We start from the raw sequence: 19,091 nt of genomic DNA on the forward strand, positions 1-19,091 counted from the left end.
AGTTTTCGATAGGGTGCGGGTTCGAACCCCGGCGGAGATTAGTAGGCTGTCGTGTAAAAATTATGTTTGCTTAAAACTCCCCTGGACAAGGAACTTACTGCTAATTTTCTCCTTTAACCGTATGAACCGTATGATTCTGGCTGTAATGGTCTATTGTGGAATGTCTAGGGTGTACGCTTGTTAGCTACAAGTCCTGTATTGTTTTTAATGGTCTATGTAATGATGTTGGGCCGTAGTGGTCAGATACAACCTGTAAAGTGTGCTAAGGCTTGTGAATCACCGCGCCTTTTTTTATTTGGTTCGCTCATCTTTTGTAACAAACTACTACATTTACGAACATTAAACTAAACTAAACTAAACATTTTTAACAACTATTTTAGCAGAGTAAAATTTCAAAAATTACGGATCCCACTCATAAATGATTATATTTGTAATTAAGCATAATTTCAAATAAATCTCCATTCTAATTTCAAATCAGATTTTATTACAACTACATTATCGACACAAAGTCTTGCGTCTAAATAACTGTTGAAGTGACCATGCATATACACCGAAGTCACTTGAATTTGTTATGGAGAGCAGAATTAACCGTCCATTTGTTACCGAAATGAGTAACATGTAGTTGATAACGCAGATGGGCACACTTAGGTTTTGGTTTTAAGCCCTCGATTTGTTATGAGAAAATAGGTACAAACAATGTAGAATAATACCGTAAAGCAAGATTAAATTACCTAATCTTACGGCATTGTGTTCCTTTCTCACTTCTCATAAATTGTAGTATTTCATCTACTTAAATAAAGTTGGCAAAAAGTGGTCGGGCGCAAGTGCAACGACGTAAAATAATATTTGTTTGCTTGCGAATAATATAAATACAAAGGCGACGAGCTGTCACTTGTCGCTTTCGCCGCAATGCGATCGAGTTCAAATTCAACGTGGCAAATTGGAAAGCTTTTTGTCGTGATTAATTGATTAATCTTCGTGTATGTAGAGCGGAATTACATCAATCATTGTCACAATTCCCAATTTTTGATCGTGAGAAATGAATTGGAAAGTACACAACATCCCAAATAAAAGACACTGCACTATCATTAATTTCATTGTATCGTGTTAGGCGCTTGAGCTCGCACATTCATTGAAAATTACTGGAGGTGTTTATTATTTATTAGCGTGTTCAAAGATATCAGTGGTTGTCGAATAGTCTGAGATATTATTCACCAGAAAAGCATTCCTGTGAGAGTTTATAGTAATTAAAAGATTAATAAAAACGCATAATGCATTATATATTTTTCTTTGACGCTATATAGGATAGCATCGACAAAACGAACGAACGATTGCAGAGTATCGAGTACACTCACTCGGGAGACCAGCTCGTCGCTGACTAGTGCTATACTACAGTTTTCAACAGCTTTCATTCAGTCGTCGAAGTTAAACATTTGTCTATCTACAGTACAAACTATATTCAACACATTTGTAATCGTGAACTATTATATAATACGCGTTGACCATGGCGGCCAGTAATATGGTTCATGTCAATGACTCAGGATTATATGGATCGGTCAATAACACTGTTACCGAAACATACACATACACCTTTGGTTTGAAGCAAAAGGTTTTACTTTCCGTAGACATTATTTTTTTCATCATTGGATTCTTCGGAAATGGCAGCATTATCTACTTGACGGCAAGATATAAAGGACTACGAAACATTCCTAATCTTATGATTAACAACCTTGCTGTTGGGGATATGCTGGTTGTGATCATCAATATTTCCTTCAATATTTTCGTGTACCTATTGAAATCTGCTCGGCAGTTCATGTTTCAGTTTTGCAAATATTTGATTTTCATCCAGTTTTTGTCCCAAGGAGTATCTGTATTGACTTTAACTGCTTTAAGTGTGGATCGTGTAACCGCTGTAGTATATCCACTACATAAGCAAAGGTACGCAAGAAGAATTAGCATTTGGACTGTGGCGGCAATCTGGACAACATCCGTTGCTATATCATGCCCGATATTTGCGCTTTTTAAGGACTATTGCTGGTTTGCCGATGATAATTCCTACACAGCATACATACTATGTATTGTGTTGTTACTGTTTGTCCTGCCGTCTGTAGTCATGATGATATGCTATGGTTTGACGGCGAAAGAGTTATTGCACAAAAAAGCGAGTCTGAAGACTGATTCACGAGCCGGTAAAAAACAACAGAAGCAGCGCTCGCGGCTTGCCCTGATTGTACTTATTATGACAATAATATTTATCTTATGCTCATCGCTTTTCTACACATACCTGGTCGTTTTACGGTTTGCGCCCGAAAATGCGTTTGTAAACAATACATTTATAAACGAAGCAAAAAATTTGTTGTTGAAATTAAATTCAGTGGTTAATCCAGTGATTCTATACTTAATGAGTTCAACGTACAGAAAATACCTGATGGGCGGCAAATCCCTTGATCGTCGTGCTACTACTACATCTGGGACACAAAGTATTCGTGTGTCGACAAACCAGTTAGCCCTTAACAATGTTAACACTACTTGAGTCTCGTTGTTGAACTACTATTCAGATTTAGTATCAAACAATTATCTGGCATATCATGACGTTGCACTTGCATTCTGAGCTGTCTTCACGCTTGCAACATGTGTTCCACTTGCTTGGAATCAGTGAAAAGCCCAACAATGTTCTTATTAACCCTAGCTGTTATTATTATTAGGGCTGAGATATAGTTTGATTTTGGATGTTAGTAAAATGTGGCCAAATTGGGTTAATCCACAATGTTTATATGGAGCCTTCAAATTCTCCTTATAACTCGCATCAAGACAGATCAAGCATGTCAAGTGCAGGTCAAGAACCAAAACGGAAAAAGGATGGCTGCGATGAAATCGAACCATTATACATTAACGAAATATTTTTCCGAATTGATGTACTACTCTACTGACTGATTGTAAAATATTCAAAAAACGGGGATATTTCATCTGTCTATATCTAAGATATCGCGTATTATAAGAACTGCACATCAATGTTAGTATTCAAGTAGTCATATAAACTCATTTTAAATTTATAATTCCTAGTCTTAAAGTATGATATTTACACATGTTTATAACTCTACACTGTCTATTGTTATGTGTAAGTGTTTTCTTTCTGAATATTTTCGTGGTAATGTACATTGGATCGGTTAAGCCTTCAGTAATGAAGTATGGAATAACAAAGCTTTTTACAAATTGTTTTACGGTTTCCACGAATGGTCTATAAACTTAAATCATGATGTCCTGTTCGCCACAAGATATCTGTCTATCACCTAAATTTCACAGCATGAGATACAAAATAGATGGCACCTAGACATATACTCCGGTAAATTTTAAAAATAAGTTGCAAACTTTAATAAACCTCAGATTTGAACCAAGCTCTGTATCTAATTTATAATATCCCTTGCCCTACTTCGTCATGTTTTGTTTAGAGATTATAGAGATATATAGATACGAGCCCTATATAGGGTCCACAACTCATAAGTTCCCCCTAATACTTTTTAAAATAAGTCAAAAAATAGTTTACGAAATGTAAAAATGTAAAAAGGTATGTATAACCCTATTTGTTTTACACATGTGGACCAATTTGTAGCGTCACACATCATTGCGTTCAATTACAATGGTTAATTGTGTAAGAAAAAGAGGCCGTTTTAAAAGTTGCACCTGAGTGCATAGCAGTCAGGTTTTCTTTAACAAACACATGAATAGACCTGGCTGACTGTATTGTTTGAGAGTTGAATCCTATGGACTCAGATGCAACTTTTAGCACTGTTTAAAACGGGTTCTTTTTTTACACAATGAACCATTGTGACTGAACGCAATGATGTGTGACGCTATAATTTGGTCCGTATATGTAAACAAATAAGGCTACCCATACCTTTTACATTATTCTAAAAAGTATAATTATAGGGGGGAACTTATAACTTGTGGACCCTATATTTGGTATCTCTATATAGCTATAATTATCCGCTATACAAACATCAGTCACATATTTTCGCTATGACGTCGTAATGTGAGTATGCCCAAGTATCAACAAAATTGATTTTCGGCTGAAAATCTATTAACGTGTAATTTTCACCGGATTGTCTCCTAAATATGAAAAATAATGACTAATTCGACCCTAGTTAAAAGTCGATAGCTTGAAACAGCAAGAGAAAATGAAAATGATGGATCTTACTGTAGAAACCTATGGTGAGCCTCGCCAACCCCTCTCCGTGGTCAATTTCAATAATGGGCCCTAACACTGGGCAAAGTGCTGGGGTGACACAATTATCCCTAAAATGAGCGCAAACGATGTGCGATTAGCATAAGTCATTTGGGTATAAACAAGCGTTTTTAAATGCCGGATTGAACAAAACAACTTTGAGGGTTGGTATATTCCCTTCGTAATCGTAATACTAGGTTTAAGTTTATTTCAGCTAGATAGTCAAAGGGTAGGATTTGAATTTTAAAAGGGGTAATATAGAAAACAACAAAAGAATATTTTGACAGAATGTACTAGATTCCCGGGTTCTTCTACCATGTCTATATACATCGCAAAGTTTAGCTTTAAACAATTTTATGATAATAGTGCTCAACTATTTGATCACTATCAGATCGTGTCACACTAAGGCGACAGGGCTGTCAACTTTTCAGAATTGTTTTTGCATGGAGTGAGACATCTAGTGCCTGTGATGTCACTACTTGGCGTAAGATTTTAATTATTTGATGAATCAGATCACACTAAGGCGGCAGGGCTGTCAACTTTTCAGAATTGTTTAAACGCGATATCAGGGGTGGTATATCCGACTCATGTGCATGGTTTTTCATTAGGCGTAGGCGCCCTATTTAACGTTAGTTTAGGATATTTAATCATTTTTATTATTTGTTCATGCGGGTAAGTCGGGTGGAAAATAAATAAAATAATTAAATACCCAAAAATACCGCTAAGTAGGACGCCTCCGCCTAATATTTTCTCGGGAATTAAAAGCACGAAAGGAAATAACACCCAAAACATTTATTTAGATATTGACCGGAAGATTGTGGAGATATAAATACGATTATTGGATTTTTTTAAAAACTCATTTACTGCAAGATCAATGTAATAATAATTAGAGAATAAACGATACGAACTGCTGTTTTAAATATTAAATATCACACGATAGATGATACGCAGGTCCTATTTAAGAAGTGTATGCCGGTGGACTACAATAAAGATATGGAATCTGCCTATTTTCTATCACACGATAGACGATTGTAAAAACAAAATAGATATTGTTTACTCTCATTCTTAATTAGTCAAATATTATTTAAACATTATTTGATTTAGCAAATATTAAATTACGGCCATGAAAACACTAACTCTAAAATGAAGGTCCGCGTACAGATCGGGTTTGCATGTTGCGCTCTACAGCACGCCAAACATGCGCTTTGATAAACGCGTTCCGCGACGACCATCCAGCAGATCACACGACGAAGAAAAACATCAACGGGCTGACCGACTCGCCAACTAGTGTCGGTCGGGAGTTCTTTTGTCTTGAAGAAGCTAAAATCTACTTAATTTAATTGTTTTTAAACCAAAGACACTTTTGGAACTTACAATGCATGCCATAATCACAACAATTCGACTTGTTTACAATTCAGCTGTTTCATTGTGTATCTAAACGGGGACAACCGTCGCTCAGAAGACCATTTACTCAGAAGGCCCACTATTCAGAAAACCCGTCACCCAGAAGGTCCGCTATTCAGAATTCCGAATAGCGGGCTTGTTTTCATTTAAAATGACCCGCAAACTCAGAAAACCCAGTTCTCAGGGTTAGAGTTAGGGTTAGGGTTGGGTAAGGGGTTAGGGTTAGGGCTAACTCAGTTCGTTCAAATGGTTAAAACAGCCCACTAGTCAGAATTCTGAATAGTGTGCACTCTGGGTATAGGGTTTTCTGGGTAACGGATACAGTCCGCTAGCCAGAAAACCCGCTAGTCAGAAAAAAACCATTCTGAGTATAGCGAGACTTTTACATAAATACGACAAAGAGCCCACTATTCAGAAAGTTCGTTTTGGGTTTTCTGAATAGCGGGTCTTCTGACTACCGGGTCTTCTTAGTAACGGGCTGTCGCCTATCTAAACACCTCAAATAAAGAAAATCCTCACTTATGTAACCCGTCCTACACCAAAACCTGATCTTGTTATGACAATTTGATTTATAAGGTCGTGTGCTGAATCTTATTAACTCGAATTTGATACCAAATTTGCTACCAAACACTCTAAATTGACCAAGATTGATATCAATATATATAATTGATGCATTTTTTATTAGTTATTAATCAAAACGATACACGCGGTCAAAATTGCTAAGCGTGGTCAAGCTTGTTTGCCTGCTATGAGCCCTGCCGGCTACCCAAGTGCCGGTACAATGTGTGGGTTATTCAATTGGTAAAACATGCAAATCAAATCACGGCTGGCTCGTTTTGAAAAATACCCTTTATATTCTCAACCAATACTCAACATTAATACCATGGGATTCAGTACTGCGGAAGACAGAATATCTATCATATCTAAACTTATTGTGATGTGATACTACAGAGTTCAAAAGAAATACCCCTCCCTAAAATTATAAAATACTTCTTTGCATAGCAAAATTCAAAAAACTGTTAATAGAGTAATCGTTTTGTAACCCTCCCAAAGTTGTTTCATTTCCAGAAACAATGTTTTCGGTCAAAAATAATCACAATGTCCAATAAAAAAACAATAAAAAAAGTTGCACTTTTCAATATCCCATATATACAATGTGCAGAAAGTTCTCGATTTCAATGTTATGGTTGATTTAATTGCTTTTTTTTCTATTCAGCTTTCAGTCACCAGCGCAAGCATCATTCAGTGCAAAACAATAATGTTGACATAAATTAGGTTTTCATTGTAGTTTTTAATCAGCAGTTGTTTCAAAATGAAAAAAAAAACACTAGGAAGGAGAAATGAGTTCTCCGCGCATACATTTGACCAAAAGGGTGAACATTTAGGTTAAAACATCTTGCATCTTGATCTAAAGTGACGGCTTTCTTGGATAAATGCGTAGCATTCATGATGTGGCCACACTAGAGAGACTACATGCAATTAAGAAGCTGGATGTTGACAACCAAACTCTTAATTTAACCACTTGTCGGTCATCGTGCCATTTTATTTTGTCTTGTGTACGCCTTTATTCAAGTGAGCCGTTGCTTTAGATCTTTGCAACTGTTTCAGACTACCATAATGCAAGTGATTTTTTCATCTCTCCTTGCCAACGAAAGACAAACCTTATTTCTACTCCTATAGTCATTTTACTATTTTTGGAACACCAGCTGAATGTGGCAAAATTCATGAATGTGGTGGCAAAATTCATGACAATGAATCATTGTTTTATACTGAAAGATGATTGCATAGGTGACTGATTTACCGGACACGTTACATTCAAGAAGATAAAAAACACCAATTGAATGAATCAAACTAATAAACACCTTGATACCGAGAAAGGTTGTTGTACATTAGGATGAACTTGTTTTGAAAGCATCATTTTCGGAAAGAACTTTGGGAGGGTAGGAAAAAGATTCTTCTATTCACAGGTTTTTAAATGTTTCAAATCAACGAAATATATGTCAAGTTATTGAAAGAAATGCTTTGCAATTTTGGGAGTTACTACTTTTGAACCCTGTAATTTAGGAAAATAAAGCATTGACTGAATGCATATTAAATAAACATTTGTAAGTTTGTGATTTGTTTTTTGTTTGTTTGTTTTGTTTTGTTTTGTTCTAATGCGTACTATAAAATATGTACATAATATGCTATGAAAGTAGTTATATAAACTTATACTAACAATTATCTTGAAAGCATACATAATTATAGTTAATTCTTTCTGACCTCATGGCGAATTAAGTTTCCTGTTATTGCCCTCTGTTTCCTAACCGAAAATAATTATGCAATTATTTGTGCAATGAATAGCATCACCATGACAACCTTTATCTTGTTTCAAGATGGAAATGAGTCGATTTTCATGCTAGGTATTTTGGATTTAATTTATTCAGATCTGTAAAATTCAGACATGCAAAACTCAGACCACGTTTACTCACGAACTTCAATTTGACTAAGACATCATTAGAAATTATTACATAATGAATTAACATACAAATTGGATCTGCAGACCGCAAAAAATTTAAGATATGTTCAACCCTGTATATCCTATACAAAGACAAATATGTCAAATTAAAACCAGTCAATACCTGTACCCTTTAGCTCTGATTTAAGATCTCATTTATCGACAGCGGTTGAGAATTGAAGAATCGGTGATCTAAAGCCCAAGGAAGGACCGAAATCAAAACTTTGAGCATTTGAATGTTCTATAATGGAAAGCACGACGTTAGTTATCTTTGCCGAGATCACTTTACAAATATATAGAGCATTGAATGGAGCAAACTGCAACGTTTGGATTTGCATCTTCCTTGGAATTTTGGATCATCGTGTCTTTATTTTTTGACCAACTTCAACTAATGAGGTCTTAACTCCGAGCTGAAAGATTGGTTACTGGTTCTAATAATTATCTTGTTTTTGTTTAGGGCGGAAAATAAATTGTACCCTACCTCTATTGCAATCTGCAAAATATTTTGTTAGTCAATTTAGGGAAGTTTTACCACATGAACCCAAGACAATACTTTCTTTGCATTAAATAGTCTTTTGGTAAGAGATTATCGACTCCATGTAAAATTAGAAATTGTATTCCTATGCCATGTATACCAGTAACCATCTATGATCTTGTCCCGTTAAATTATCGTCGGCTGTGATTCCTATGGCACTTGTACTTTTAGAACATTTCAAGCCTTTTATCATTCACATAATATATTTAATCTTAGCCTCACATGTATTTTAAAGATGTATTAAGATACTTTAATAAATTACATGTCAGTTTATCGTGATTGTTGTGTTTCCTTTTGTGTTCCCCCTCTGAGACATTTTAGTATAATCCAAAAAACGGCACGCTCAATTATCTTGTTTTAAAGTTTGTAACACAGACTGATTAGTTATGCATCAAGTGAGCGGGTTTTTTTGTTGCTACTTTTAATCATCTTCATTGCAATATGCGGCCATTTATGAAATTTTCGGCCAAAAAAAAGTTGCATTTTGCTACATAGGCTTTTTATGCTTCAATTTGTGTTTGACAATTTTTTCAGTTTAAGGGAGTATTATTTAATTAAAAAAACATATTTAATTTAATTTAATTTAATTTAAGATTTTCCGGATTAAGGAGTCACACATTCAAAAACAGTTTTTTTTATGGTTCAGTGAATAAATTAAAATGAATGCTGCAGCTTATTAATGTCTTTTAATAATAAAAAGGCCTTCCTTCATGTGAGATGGCTTCGAAGCGTCGTTCTTCTCTGCTGTTGGTCAAGCTGGTTCCCCGCATGCTGCAGGATTTGCTGCAAAGTCCTTTAAGGTGGTGGTGTCCCTCACTTGTCCGCTTGTAACAAGTTGAGTCTTGATAACGCTACCCATATAAAGAATATGTTTGTTCATTGGTTTAATTAATCAATAAACTCATGATTTACCATTGAAGTTACCATTGTTCCTTCCTGATAAATATTATTTAATTAAAATGAAAAACTTGTTAAATTTACGCATTTTAATGCATACAAAAAGCCAATTTAGAAAAGTGCAACTTTTGTTTATGTATACAATTTCATGGATAAATGATTTCTCACTGAACCATAAAACATGTTTGAAATGTGCAAAACATAATTCATGAACATCTTAACTTAAGTTAATATATGTTGATAAAAAAACCAAAAACAAAATATAGAAACATTCCTTTTTGATTAATTTGCTTTAAGTGAAAATAATGCATAAAAAGCATATGTAGAAAAGTACAACTTTTTTTTGGCCGAAAATTTTTTTAATGGCTGGCTGTATTTTTCAGTGAAGATCACAGAGGAGTAAGATAAGACAGAGCGCGTACCACCAGTCAAAGTCCCCGTGTATTGTATGCTACCAGTTCTCGCATATTCATGAGGGCCGATTGTTCGATCGTGTCGTGTCAAACAATCACGCCACCGCTGCGTGCCCTCGCGTATACGCGATAGAGCGTTGCGTGCTTTCGCGATTACGCGATAGACCATAAAAATACGCAGTAATTGTGTAGCAGTCTCGCCTGTCGCATTTCATGGAACAATCGGCCCTCATTATCGGATGAGGCGGAGACTTTGACTGGTGGTACGCGCTCTGTCTTATCTTACTCCTCTGTGGTGAAGATAAACCATAACAACAAAACCCCGTTCACTTGATGCATAACTAATCAGTCTATGCTCCAAACTATAAAACAAGAGAATTGATCAAGCCGTTTTTGGATTATACCAAAATGTCTTAGGGGGGACTTACTTTTTTGGAACCGTTTACTTCAATGCTTAATCAATATTTTAATAAAAATTTTAAATATTTTTGGGAAGTACTAAGTATATACGTAAAATCTACTTTCAAATGTGTTTATACCTTTTTTGAACAACCCTGTAAAGGAAGTGCAGATCATGCAAGCTCATTTTGTGAACACTCTAAAAATCGTAAAGATGTTGAGTAAAAATGTAACTCAATACTGATTTAATTGTTACTCCATGTGAGTACAATTTAATCAACGTTTGGTTCAATCACTGATTTTGTTACTCTGTTACCTTTTTACACAATAGTTTTTTGTAGTAAAGGCAGTATTGATTGTCTCACTTTTCTGAATGGGGCTACTACAGACTTGACATTTTTCGCAAAATTCCAAGACTGGTCTGGAAAGGGTCTGTATAAACCGCACGGGCTAAATATTAATTAGGGTGTGTTGGGAGATGGTTTTGCTTTCCATAAGTTTACATTACGATGCTCATAATTGAGCGAATGTGCCTAAAATGGCGGATTTAGGGATGGCTCAAATTAATTAAGGAGCACATCCCCCTCTAACACACACCTGCGTCGCGCAAGCTCGACGTGACAACCGTTCCGCGGCCATATATTTAAACATTATGATTCATATTTTCATATTCATTTATTTTCTGTCAATAAAAACACAATAACAAATAAACACAGCAAAAAAACAAACAAAACAAAACAAACAAAAAAATAAACAAATAAACAAACGAAAAAACAGATGGAGTAGATGCAACTAAAAGGAAAAATGTTATAGTGTGTAAGTTCATGTTTAAAACCGCCAAGTAGGTTCGATCATTAAGAATGAGTGAACCTTAGACCCTTTATCATATAGCTAAGGAGAGATATGTAAAACCTACACCATTGTAACAATTTATATCATAGTTTGTAAAAATCTCATTTTTTTAATTTACCAAAATGCATCATTTTCTGGCAACACTACTTTTTGATATACATATAACAAACTTTTCTTATAGGAAATGAGTGAACCTAATTGTAAGTGTAACAATTTATAGCATAGTTTGTAAAAAAACAATACAATTGCCCAAGCTGTTCTCATCAGATATGAGTGGGGCCATGTCACCTTCACCACATGCTATAATATTAATATCCAGAGTGCTCCGGCATATAGATTTTTTCGATGCAAAGATGGGGTAAAATATCACATTTTTCACTATGTGAAAACACGCAGTGTTGACAGGTCCAAAAAAGACATAAAGATGAGTTTTCAAAAACAAGTCAAACTTTTTTCGTATCGTATGGAGGTGGGTCCATATCATGTAGTATTTGTTTTTTTGCAATTAGCCTGTCAAAATAGGTTAAATTTCACTTTTGCATAAAACTAAGAATTGACTGTTACCATGGCAACAAGCAAAAAATGGACGAACAATGCTCGTCACTGTAGCGGGCTACCAAAGTACTTCAACCCCCGAAGTATAAGCAACATCTTTTTTTTTTACCTTTGCAAACCCTACTACAAAATTACCTGAACTTAATGAAATATTTACTGCTTATTGTATCGTACAATTTGGATAACGTTGACATGCAGGAACAGATTTTTTCAAGGAAAGAATTTCGCCGAAAGAAAACCAAATTCTGATGTGATTCACAAGTTTACCCCTGCATGCTAGAGTCACCCCATAGATAGGCATTTAACAAACTAATTTGATGAATGTCGACTTCATGGATGCTAAACAATTAGACAACAATGACAGTTCTAAAATAAGGCTACTTTGGATATTGTTGGAAGTGCTATATCGTGGTAGTACTTTTCCTTAATTGAGTCGATGGAGCAACCGCGTATCACTAGGTGTTGATGGATGGTCAGTGTGAATTTTTCCTCCATTAGTTTAACTTAATAGTCGAGGAAAATGGCCATATGGCTGTGAAGTTGCGTGGTCCCGGTGCGTGGTGATGTTTTTTGTTTTTTAAACAACCATTTACCAGGGGTGTGAATAATCAGAATACGCCGGAAGCCACGATGGCACCCTTGAACAAATAAAAAGAGTTTTTTTTAGGTCAAAGGTCAAGGGAAGTGAATTTTTAAATGTATTACTTTTAAGCAAACAAGTACATGCGTACGCAACTACACCGTCATTGGGTCACCAATGCTCTTTATCCTCGTCTATACCCCTTGCTTTCAATACCCGAGGACATTTGGTGCGAACAAGGAGACTAGACCGATGTTGATTTCCATGATTCGCTTTCTACTATACTCTGTCTCGTCTCAAGTTGAGAGTAACACCAGTTTGCATGCAAATCAATGCGCGTGCAGTGACGACATATTTGGGGGGGGGGGGTATTCCCCCCAGTTGCCCACTCCAACCACAAAATTACCACACAAATTCATTTACCCTCCCCCACGTCCCCTGCACAGCGCCTTCATCCCTATATCTTCGTGTCAGAAATTGCCATGACAGTAGGGCGAATCAACTAGTTCTTCAACAGCCAGGAATGGCGATTTTTTTTTCGACGGTGCGACTCAGGCTAAGCACACCACCTATACGATAAAAAGAAACGTTTCTTTCTCACTACGAATGCGGCGTTGCCATTAATCAGTAGAAATGATTATTTTGTTACGATCTGCGCAATCTTACGCATCTTTATGCTTTATGCAACCAAGTTAAGGAAATTAAATTTTGTCAATTTTTGTTTTCAAAGCGCTGACTGGAAGTTCAAAGCGCAGATAGGAGCTTACCATATTCTTTCAACACATATGTGATGCGATAAAGCAAAATCAGTCGGAACTCGGAAATATTGATTTTGAGATATAGCCAAACAAAAGAAATATTTCATTTTGTTTCCTGTTGTTTTGTAAACTCTTTATATGCTCATATCTTTAGAACATATATTCAACTGCAAGTTTTTACAAAATGCCAAAGATAACGGGATATATTCATGGATTTGAGATATATTCATACATTGAATAACAGAAGAATACACCACCAGACGACCAATATCATTCGGGGGGTGTAGAGCATGTTTTGCCGACGGAAATCAATTTTGCCGCCCGTTCCTCAACAGCCCGAAAAGGTTGACCCAATTCGTTTTTCGGTGGTTTGAAAAACTGAAGGATTATAAGCGCTAGCGCCCTAAAAGCCCTAAAACGTAGGAGCCAAAATTGTTTGCATGTAATGCGCGTGCAGTGACGACATATTGGGGGGGGGGGGGAGGAGGGGGTATTCCCCCCAGTTGCCCACTCCAACCACAAATTAAAATTACCACAAAAATTCATTTACCCTCCCCCACGTCCCCTGCACAGCGCCTTCATCCCTATATCTTCGTGTCAGAAATTACCATGATAGTAGGGCGAATCCACTATGTCTTCCCATGTCTTATTTAGGGTAGATGCCTGCCTTTAATTTCTGGACTAGCCCATTGCTAGAGTTAGACATGCGTTACAGCAAGACCCAAAAATTACCTCAAGACCTTTTACACAACATTCCCCAATCAAGCTTCTACCAAAAGACTTGAATTGGTATCTCTACAAACAACAGTACCATCAAGGACTTCATCCTGTTTGTTGAATATTAACTTTAATTTGCTGTGAGCAATTGCAACAATTCTTTTTTTTTTATTTAGACGTGTGGCTTTTTCTCTTTCAAACGACATTTTAGTTAATAGCCAATTTCTTACAGATCTCTAGTTATAGCCCCTCAAACTTAAGTTTACTTCTTTTTGACTCAGCCTGTAGCTGGGAATAAAAACCAATTCATCTCAATATGTACTGGAGGAATTCGAATCTCATACTTTGGGTTTCTGAGTTTTAATTTATATATTTATCCTTGCAAGTAAGCAAAGGAATCTGACCAACATTCCGTACCAATATTACTGTATAACCTTTGACAATTTGTGTTAGTGCTAAAAATAGAAAATAGAAAATTACTGCCAAACATTGCAAGCCATAATAAAGGGCACAAATGAGGATGTTAAGTAGAAGCGGTACATTAATATTATAGCAATTATAGGACTCTGACATGATAGTCTTGACATCACGTCTCTTAAATGGAGTCTCCGGCAATCATAACATTATGCCTTATATGTTGGAAAATAATGATCAAGCACGAATCGCATGGTTTTATTTAAGGGTACTACACCCTGGCCAATTTAATGCCCATTTTTGCATTTTTTCTCAAAAATTATAGCACATTGGTGACAAGTGAGATATGTCTATTATAGGGGTAAGGACTACAACTACTGTACTGAAATTTCAGCAACTCAAAGCAAGTAGTTATTGATTTATTGATCAAATAATGGTTTTACCTCATTTTTTTCTGTAACTCCACAACTGTTGTCTTTTCTGAAATAAAATTTCCAGTAGTAGCAGTAGTTGTAGTCCTTGCCCCAACAATATACATATATACATATCTTACTTGTCCCCAATGCGCTATAATTTTTGAGAAAAATGCAAAAATAGACACAAAATTGGGCAGGGGTGTAGTACCCCCTTAAAAAAACCCTATATTGACCATAAAAACGAATAAAACAGTCGGCTCTCAACACGCGATATTCAAAATTCCCGCGCGGAAATTGTCTAAGTGCAATGACGTAATGGTTATTTTTGGTTATTTGTTCTCTATTGTAGTCATTGATGTAACGGGGGGGGGCAAGGTGGTCAACGTGCCTCGGGTGCTGCCACTAGGGGGCACCAAATCGGCCTCACTTAAATAAATATTGAACCGGTGCCATTCCCACACCCCCGCGTCTAAGATATTCTCGGGTGTGGGTGGGGGTTGGGGGTAGGGCGCCAATTTAGTTTCTTGTCCCGGACGCTACCAACCCTAGTTACGCCACTGTTTTACGTCAGCCTACATTTTATTACTGGGACGTCATTGCACTCGGCAATTTCGGCGCACGGGAAATTTGAATAACGCGTGTTGAGAGACGGATGTTTTATTCGTTTTTATGGTCACTATGAGTTATTTTTCTTACATAAGGCATAATGCTTTGGTTGCCGGAGACTTCCTTTAATATATACGTGTGTACAATTATAATGAACTAAGAAAATAGTTTATTTATATTTACGGAAATTATTAGGATATGGTTTAAATGCAATCTATATAACTTAAAATAAAAGTACATTTGATGTTTTTGATATTTAACACACTGTAAAAAGCATGTCCACAGTAAGCTGAATAAACGTGATTATAACTTTTCTCATCAAGCGTCTTTCTTCTTGGATAAATTAAGAAAAAAATGCATTATATTCCATGCCAGAACTTCTCTAGATCCATTATTAACTACTCGCATGCAATCCTTTCAATCGCATAAGTGATGGATTTAATTCATACGCCTTCATGTTCCAATTAATTTCACTTTACAATACCATTACATGACAGGCCTGAACCCCGGAAATCCTACCACAAAGGACAGTAATTTAGTTAATGGATTGCTAACTCGTAATTTATGTAATCTGTATTATATAATTATATGACTTTTAAAATAATGGTAATGGTTCAGGTGATAAAATATATTTGCAAACGTGGCTAGAGTAGGTTTAAAAACCAAATTTTAAAATAGCTTTACTTCATAAGGCCACTTGTTATTTGTATAAAATGTCCGTTTTCACGTTTGTAGTTTTTAGGTTTAGATTTTTTACAAAAACACTGGCAATGGGAAATCATTATTCTTCCGTTTACCCGTGTTATCGTCAACATGTCAATCAATTCATCATGCGATAATTTGCTAATGCTAAATGTTCTGGACTTGTTATTTCCCTTGAGTGTCTAACTTTTGAACGTGCGTCGTTTCATTAAAAATTCGCCAACACTTTAATCAGACCTGGTGCACATATCATACTAAACTGCTCAAAAAAAGAAAGTCCGCACTTATGTAACCCGTCTAACACCAAAACCCGATCTTGTTATGACAATTTGATTGATACGGTCGTGTACATAATCTTGTTAGCTCCAATTTGATACCAAATTTGCTACCAAACACTCAAAAGTGACAAAGATTGATACCCGGGGATTGATACCAGTTTATGGCATTTGGTACATTTTCAAAAGTTGCAAATCAAAAGATACACGCGGTCGAAATTTCTTAGCGTGGCAATGTGGTCAAGCTTGCTTGCCCACATTGGCCCCTATCGACTATCCCAAGTGCACGTTTTATTCAATTGTGAATTTAAAACGCATGGATTGTTACAGTGCTTTACTGATAAATACCAGGGCACGATGCGATCGATATGACCTAGCGGTTGTTCGGGCTATGTCAATGGTCGCGCTCTGCAGTACGCGTGTTCCGTTTTTAATTTGCAACTTTTGGAAATGCACCAAATTTCATATACTGGTATCAATCTCTCTGAATTTAGAGTGTTTGGTAGCAAATTTGGTATCAAATTGGAGACCAGATTCTGCACACGACCTTATCAATTAAATTGTCATAACAAGATCAGGTTTTGGTGTAGGACAGGATACATGACTGTGGACTTTCTTTATTTGAGCAGTTTATCAAGTTGTTATAAAATGTATGAAAAGTAGAAACGTGGCATAAATATACTAACCGTAAATACATTAACACATGCCACATACTAACCGTAAATTCGGTTGAAAAATAAAATATTGAAATGACAAAGGGTCGATAAGAAGTAGCACGGGGATGACACTAAATTCACGGTTTTTGATTAACAAATATACGACCAATTCTGTTGATTCGGTATCTACAAAGGGTGGTTAGCTATCGATCGCTTATGATTAATTCAAATTAACTCTGTCCTTGTATTGAGGTCACTGCATAAAGGTGTCGTAGGTTTGGCGAATCGTGCCTGTTGAAAAGAGTAAAAAACGCCCTCTAGCATGGTCAAGCCCTCCGAAAATAGATCAATCACTATAATTCTACGCTAAGATTACGCTATCAATTTAATAACAATATGCTATTTTTAAAAATCACAATTGGACACATGCTAATTCGGAATTGTCCGATCCAGACTTTTAAGGGAATCTGTACCATAAACCAATCAATGGCTATATAGTTGCAGTAATAATAAAAACGACAAACAGTAAAAGTCCCAAGCTTATATACGTCCAAATAAAGGAGAAAATCTTAATTCCTTACGACGATCAGCGGTGAGTTTGCGATCCATGGTGGCTGCCATATTGATACCCGATGTATTTTTTAATACGCTGTAACGGTACCCCGATTTTGAAACCAGCGAAATCCGTGCCACAAGCCTCGTCCCTCGTGAACTTTGGTGACACGAAGCGAATACTACCAAAGTTCAGATTCAACATTCGTTCAAAAGAAAACGCGACAATTTTTACCCATAAAACTACAGAAGAACATAAAAGATGTATTTTAAGTAATATTTATGATCAACAATGTCTTTTGAGAACGAAAAGTAAAAACAGCACTAAAAACCAAAATTCGCTGTAGGGGTCGCGAATGCCATACAGCAACACACGCTCACCGTGGGTCTTAGTGAAAGGTTACACTACCGCTTGTGGCAGAAAGGATTCGCAAGCAGCTATCATGGCGGCTCCTTGAATCGCAGAAACGAAGGATTAAAAGTGCTTTTTCTTTGTTAGGAATATTCCGAAATTCATATAGAGCGTCTGGTATGTTTAATTTAGGGGTATATAACTATATTAGCCATTGATTAGTTTATAGTACAGATTTCCTTTAATAAACCGTGGACGTGGTTTGATAATTGACCATGAATAAAAAACGATGCAGTATTTCGAGATTTTAGCAGTAGGCACACATGCAATGTTTTACCCAGTGTCTACACAGTATACACAGATTTGAGGTCAAAGTTCATTAAGGGGTTACTTCCGGTGTAAAACCAAATACGGTATGTTCACATATGAATTGTGTTTATCCAATATATATATGTGTGATGCGATCAAGCAAAATCAGTTGGAACTCGGAAGTGTTACATTTTCAGTTTCTTATAGGATAGTAAAAAGCATTTACAAAGCTGCATTTTGCAGAATGCCACGTGCACACGTGCATTGGCATTAGCCAATGTGTATGGGGTGTTCAGAGATTTTGGGGTCAAAGGTCATTAAGGGTCACAGTACGGCTGTGTTCGCGGTCTTAGACCACAGCTATGTCTAGTTGTATTATTTATCTTGTATTTTTTTATAACTTTGGTGTGAATTGTAATGAAAACAAATAAACTAGAAACTACAATATCAGCATTGATCATATTTTGCTTAAACCACACCAAAGTATTAAAACGATCCAACAGGCCAGGCTAGGAGCATTGGTATTCCTGGTGTGTTCTGCTTGTTTGTATATTCTTGTGTATTTTTGCTAATGTATAATATGTCACCCTGCATTAATTTGGGCATCTTGTTTTTGTTCCTCCTTGTATTCTTGCATTGCTTATTTATATTTTGTATTTTGCATTCGTGAATAAAGGTTAATATATCAAACATAATTGACAAATGGCTAGTTGCGAATCATCTTTATTTTTGCTTATACAGGAATTTAAGACCGATGTTAAATGATCTAAGATTTTAGAGCCAGTCATACCATACTCGTACATTACATTAAGGGGACGGACAACATATTCCCATTATTAAGTAATTCCACACAGGAGTAACATTTATTTCCAATAATAACAACTATATATCTTGATCTTTAAAACAGATGGTCTGTGACCTCCTATGAAGAACACATCCTCAGTTTGGTATGAGTGTCATCAAAATTATGATACCATCAC

The 19,091-nt window shown here is 36.1% G+C and overlaps 1 protein-coding gene across 1 annotated transcript; it reads left to right on the forward strand.

Annotated features, from left to right (window-relative positions):
- Positions 1-1,280: 1,280 nt before the first annotated feature.
- Positions 1,281-3,088, forward strand: LOC140160347 (neuromedin-B receptor-like). Its single transcript, XM_072183595.1, has one exon. It carries the CDS (start codon positions 1,505-1,507, stop codon positions 2,531-2,533), a length of 1,029 nt encoding a protein of 342 aa, XP_072039696.1. The 5' UTR covers positions 1,281-1,504; the 3' UTR covers positions 2,534-3,088.
- The last annotated feature ends 16,003 nt before the right edge of the window (positions 3,089-19,091 follow it).

Source organism: Amphiura filiformis, chromosome 9 (genome assembly GCF_039555335.1).
Source record: "Amphiura filiformis chromosome 9, Afil_fr2py, whole genome shotgun sequence".
Taxonomy (NCBI): Eukaryota; Metazoa; Echinodermata; class Ophiuroidea; order Amphilepidida; family Amphiuridae; genus Amphiura; species Amphiura filiformis.

Coding starts and splice junctions, on each gene's coding strand:
- LOC140160347 (XM_072183595.1), top strand. CDS start 1,505: ATGGCGGCCAGTAATATGGTTCATGTCAATGACTCAGGATTATATGGA.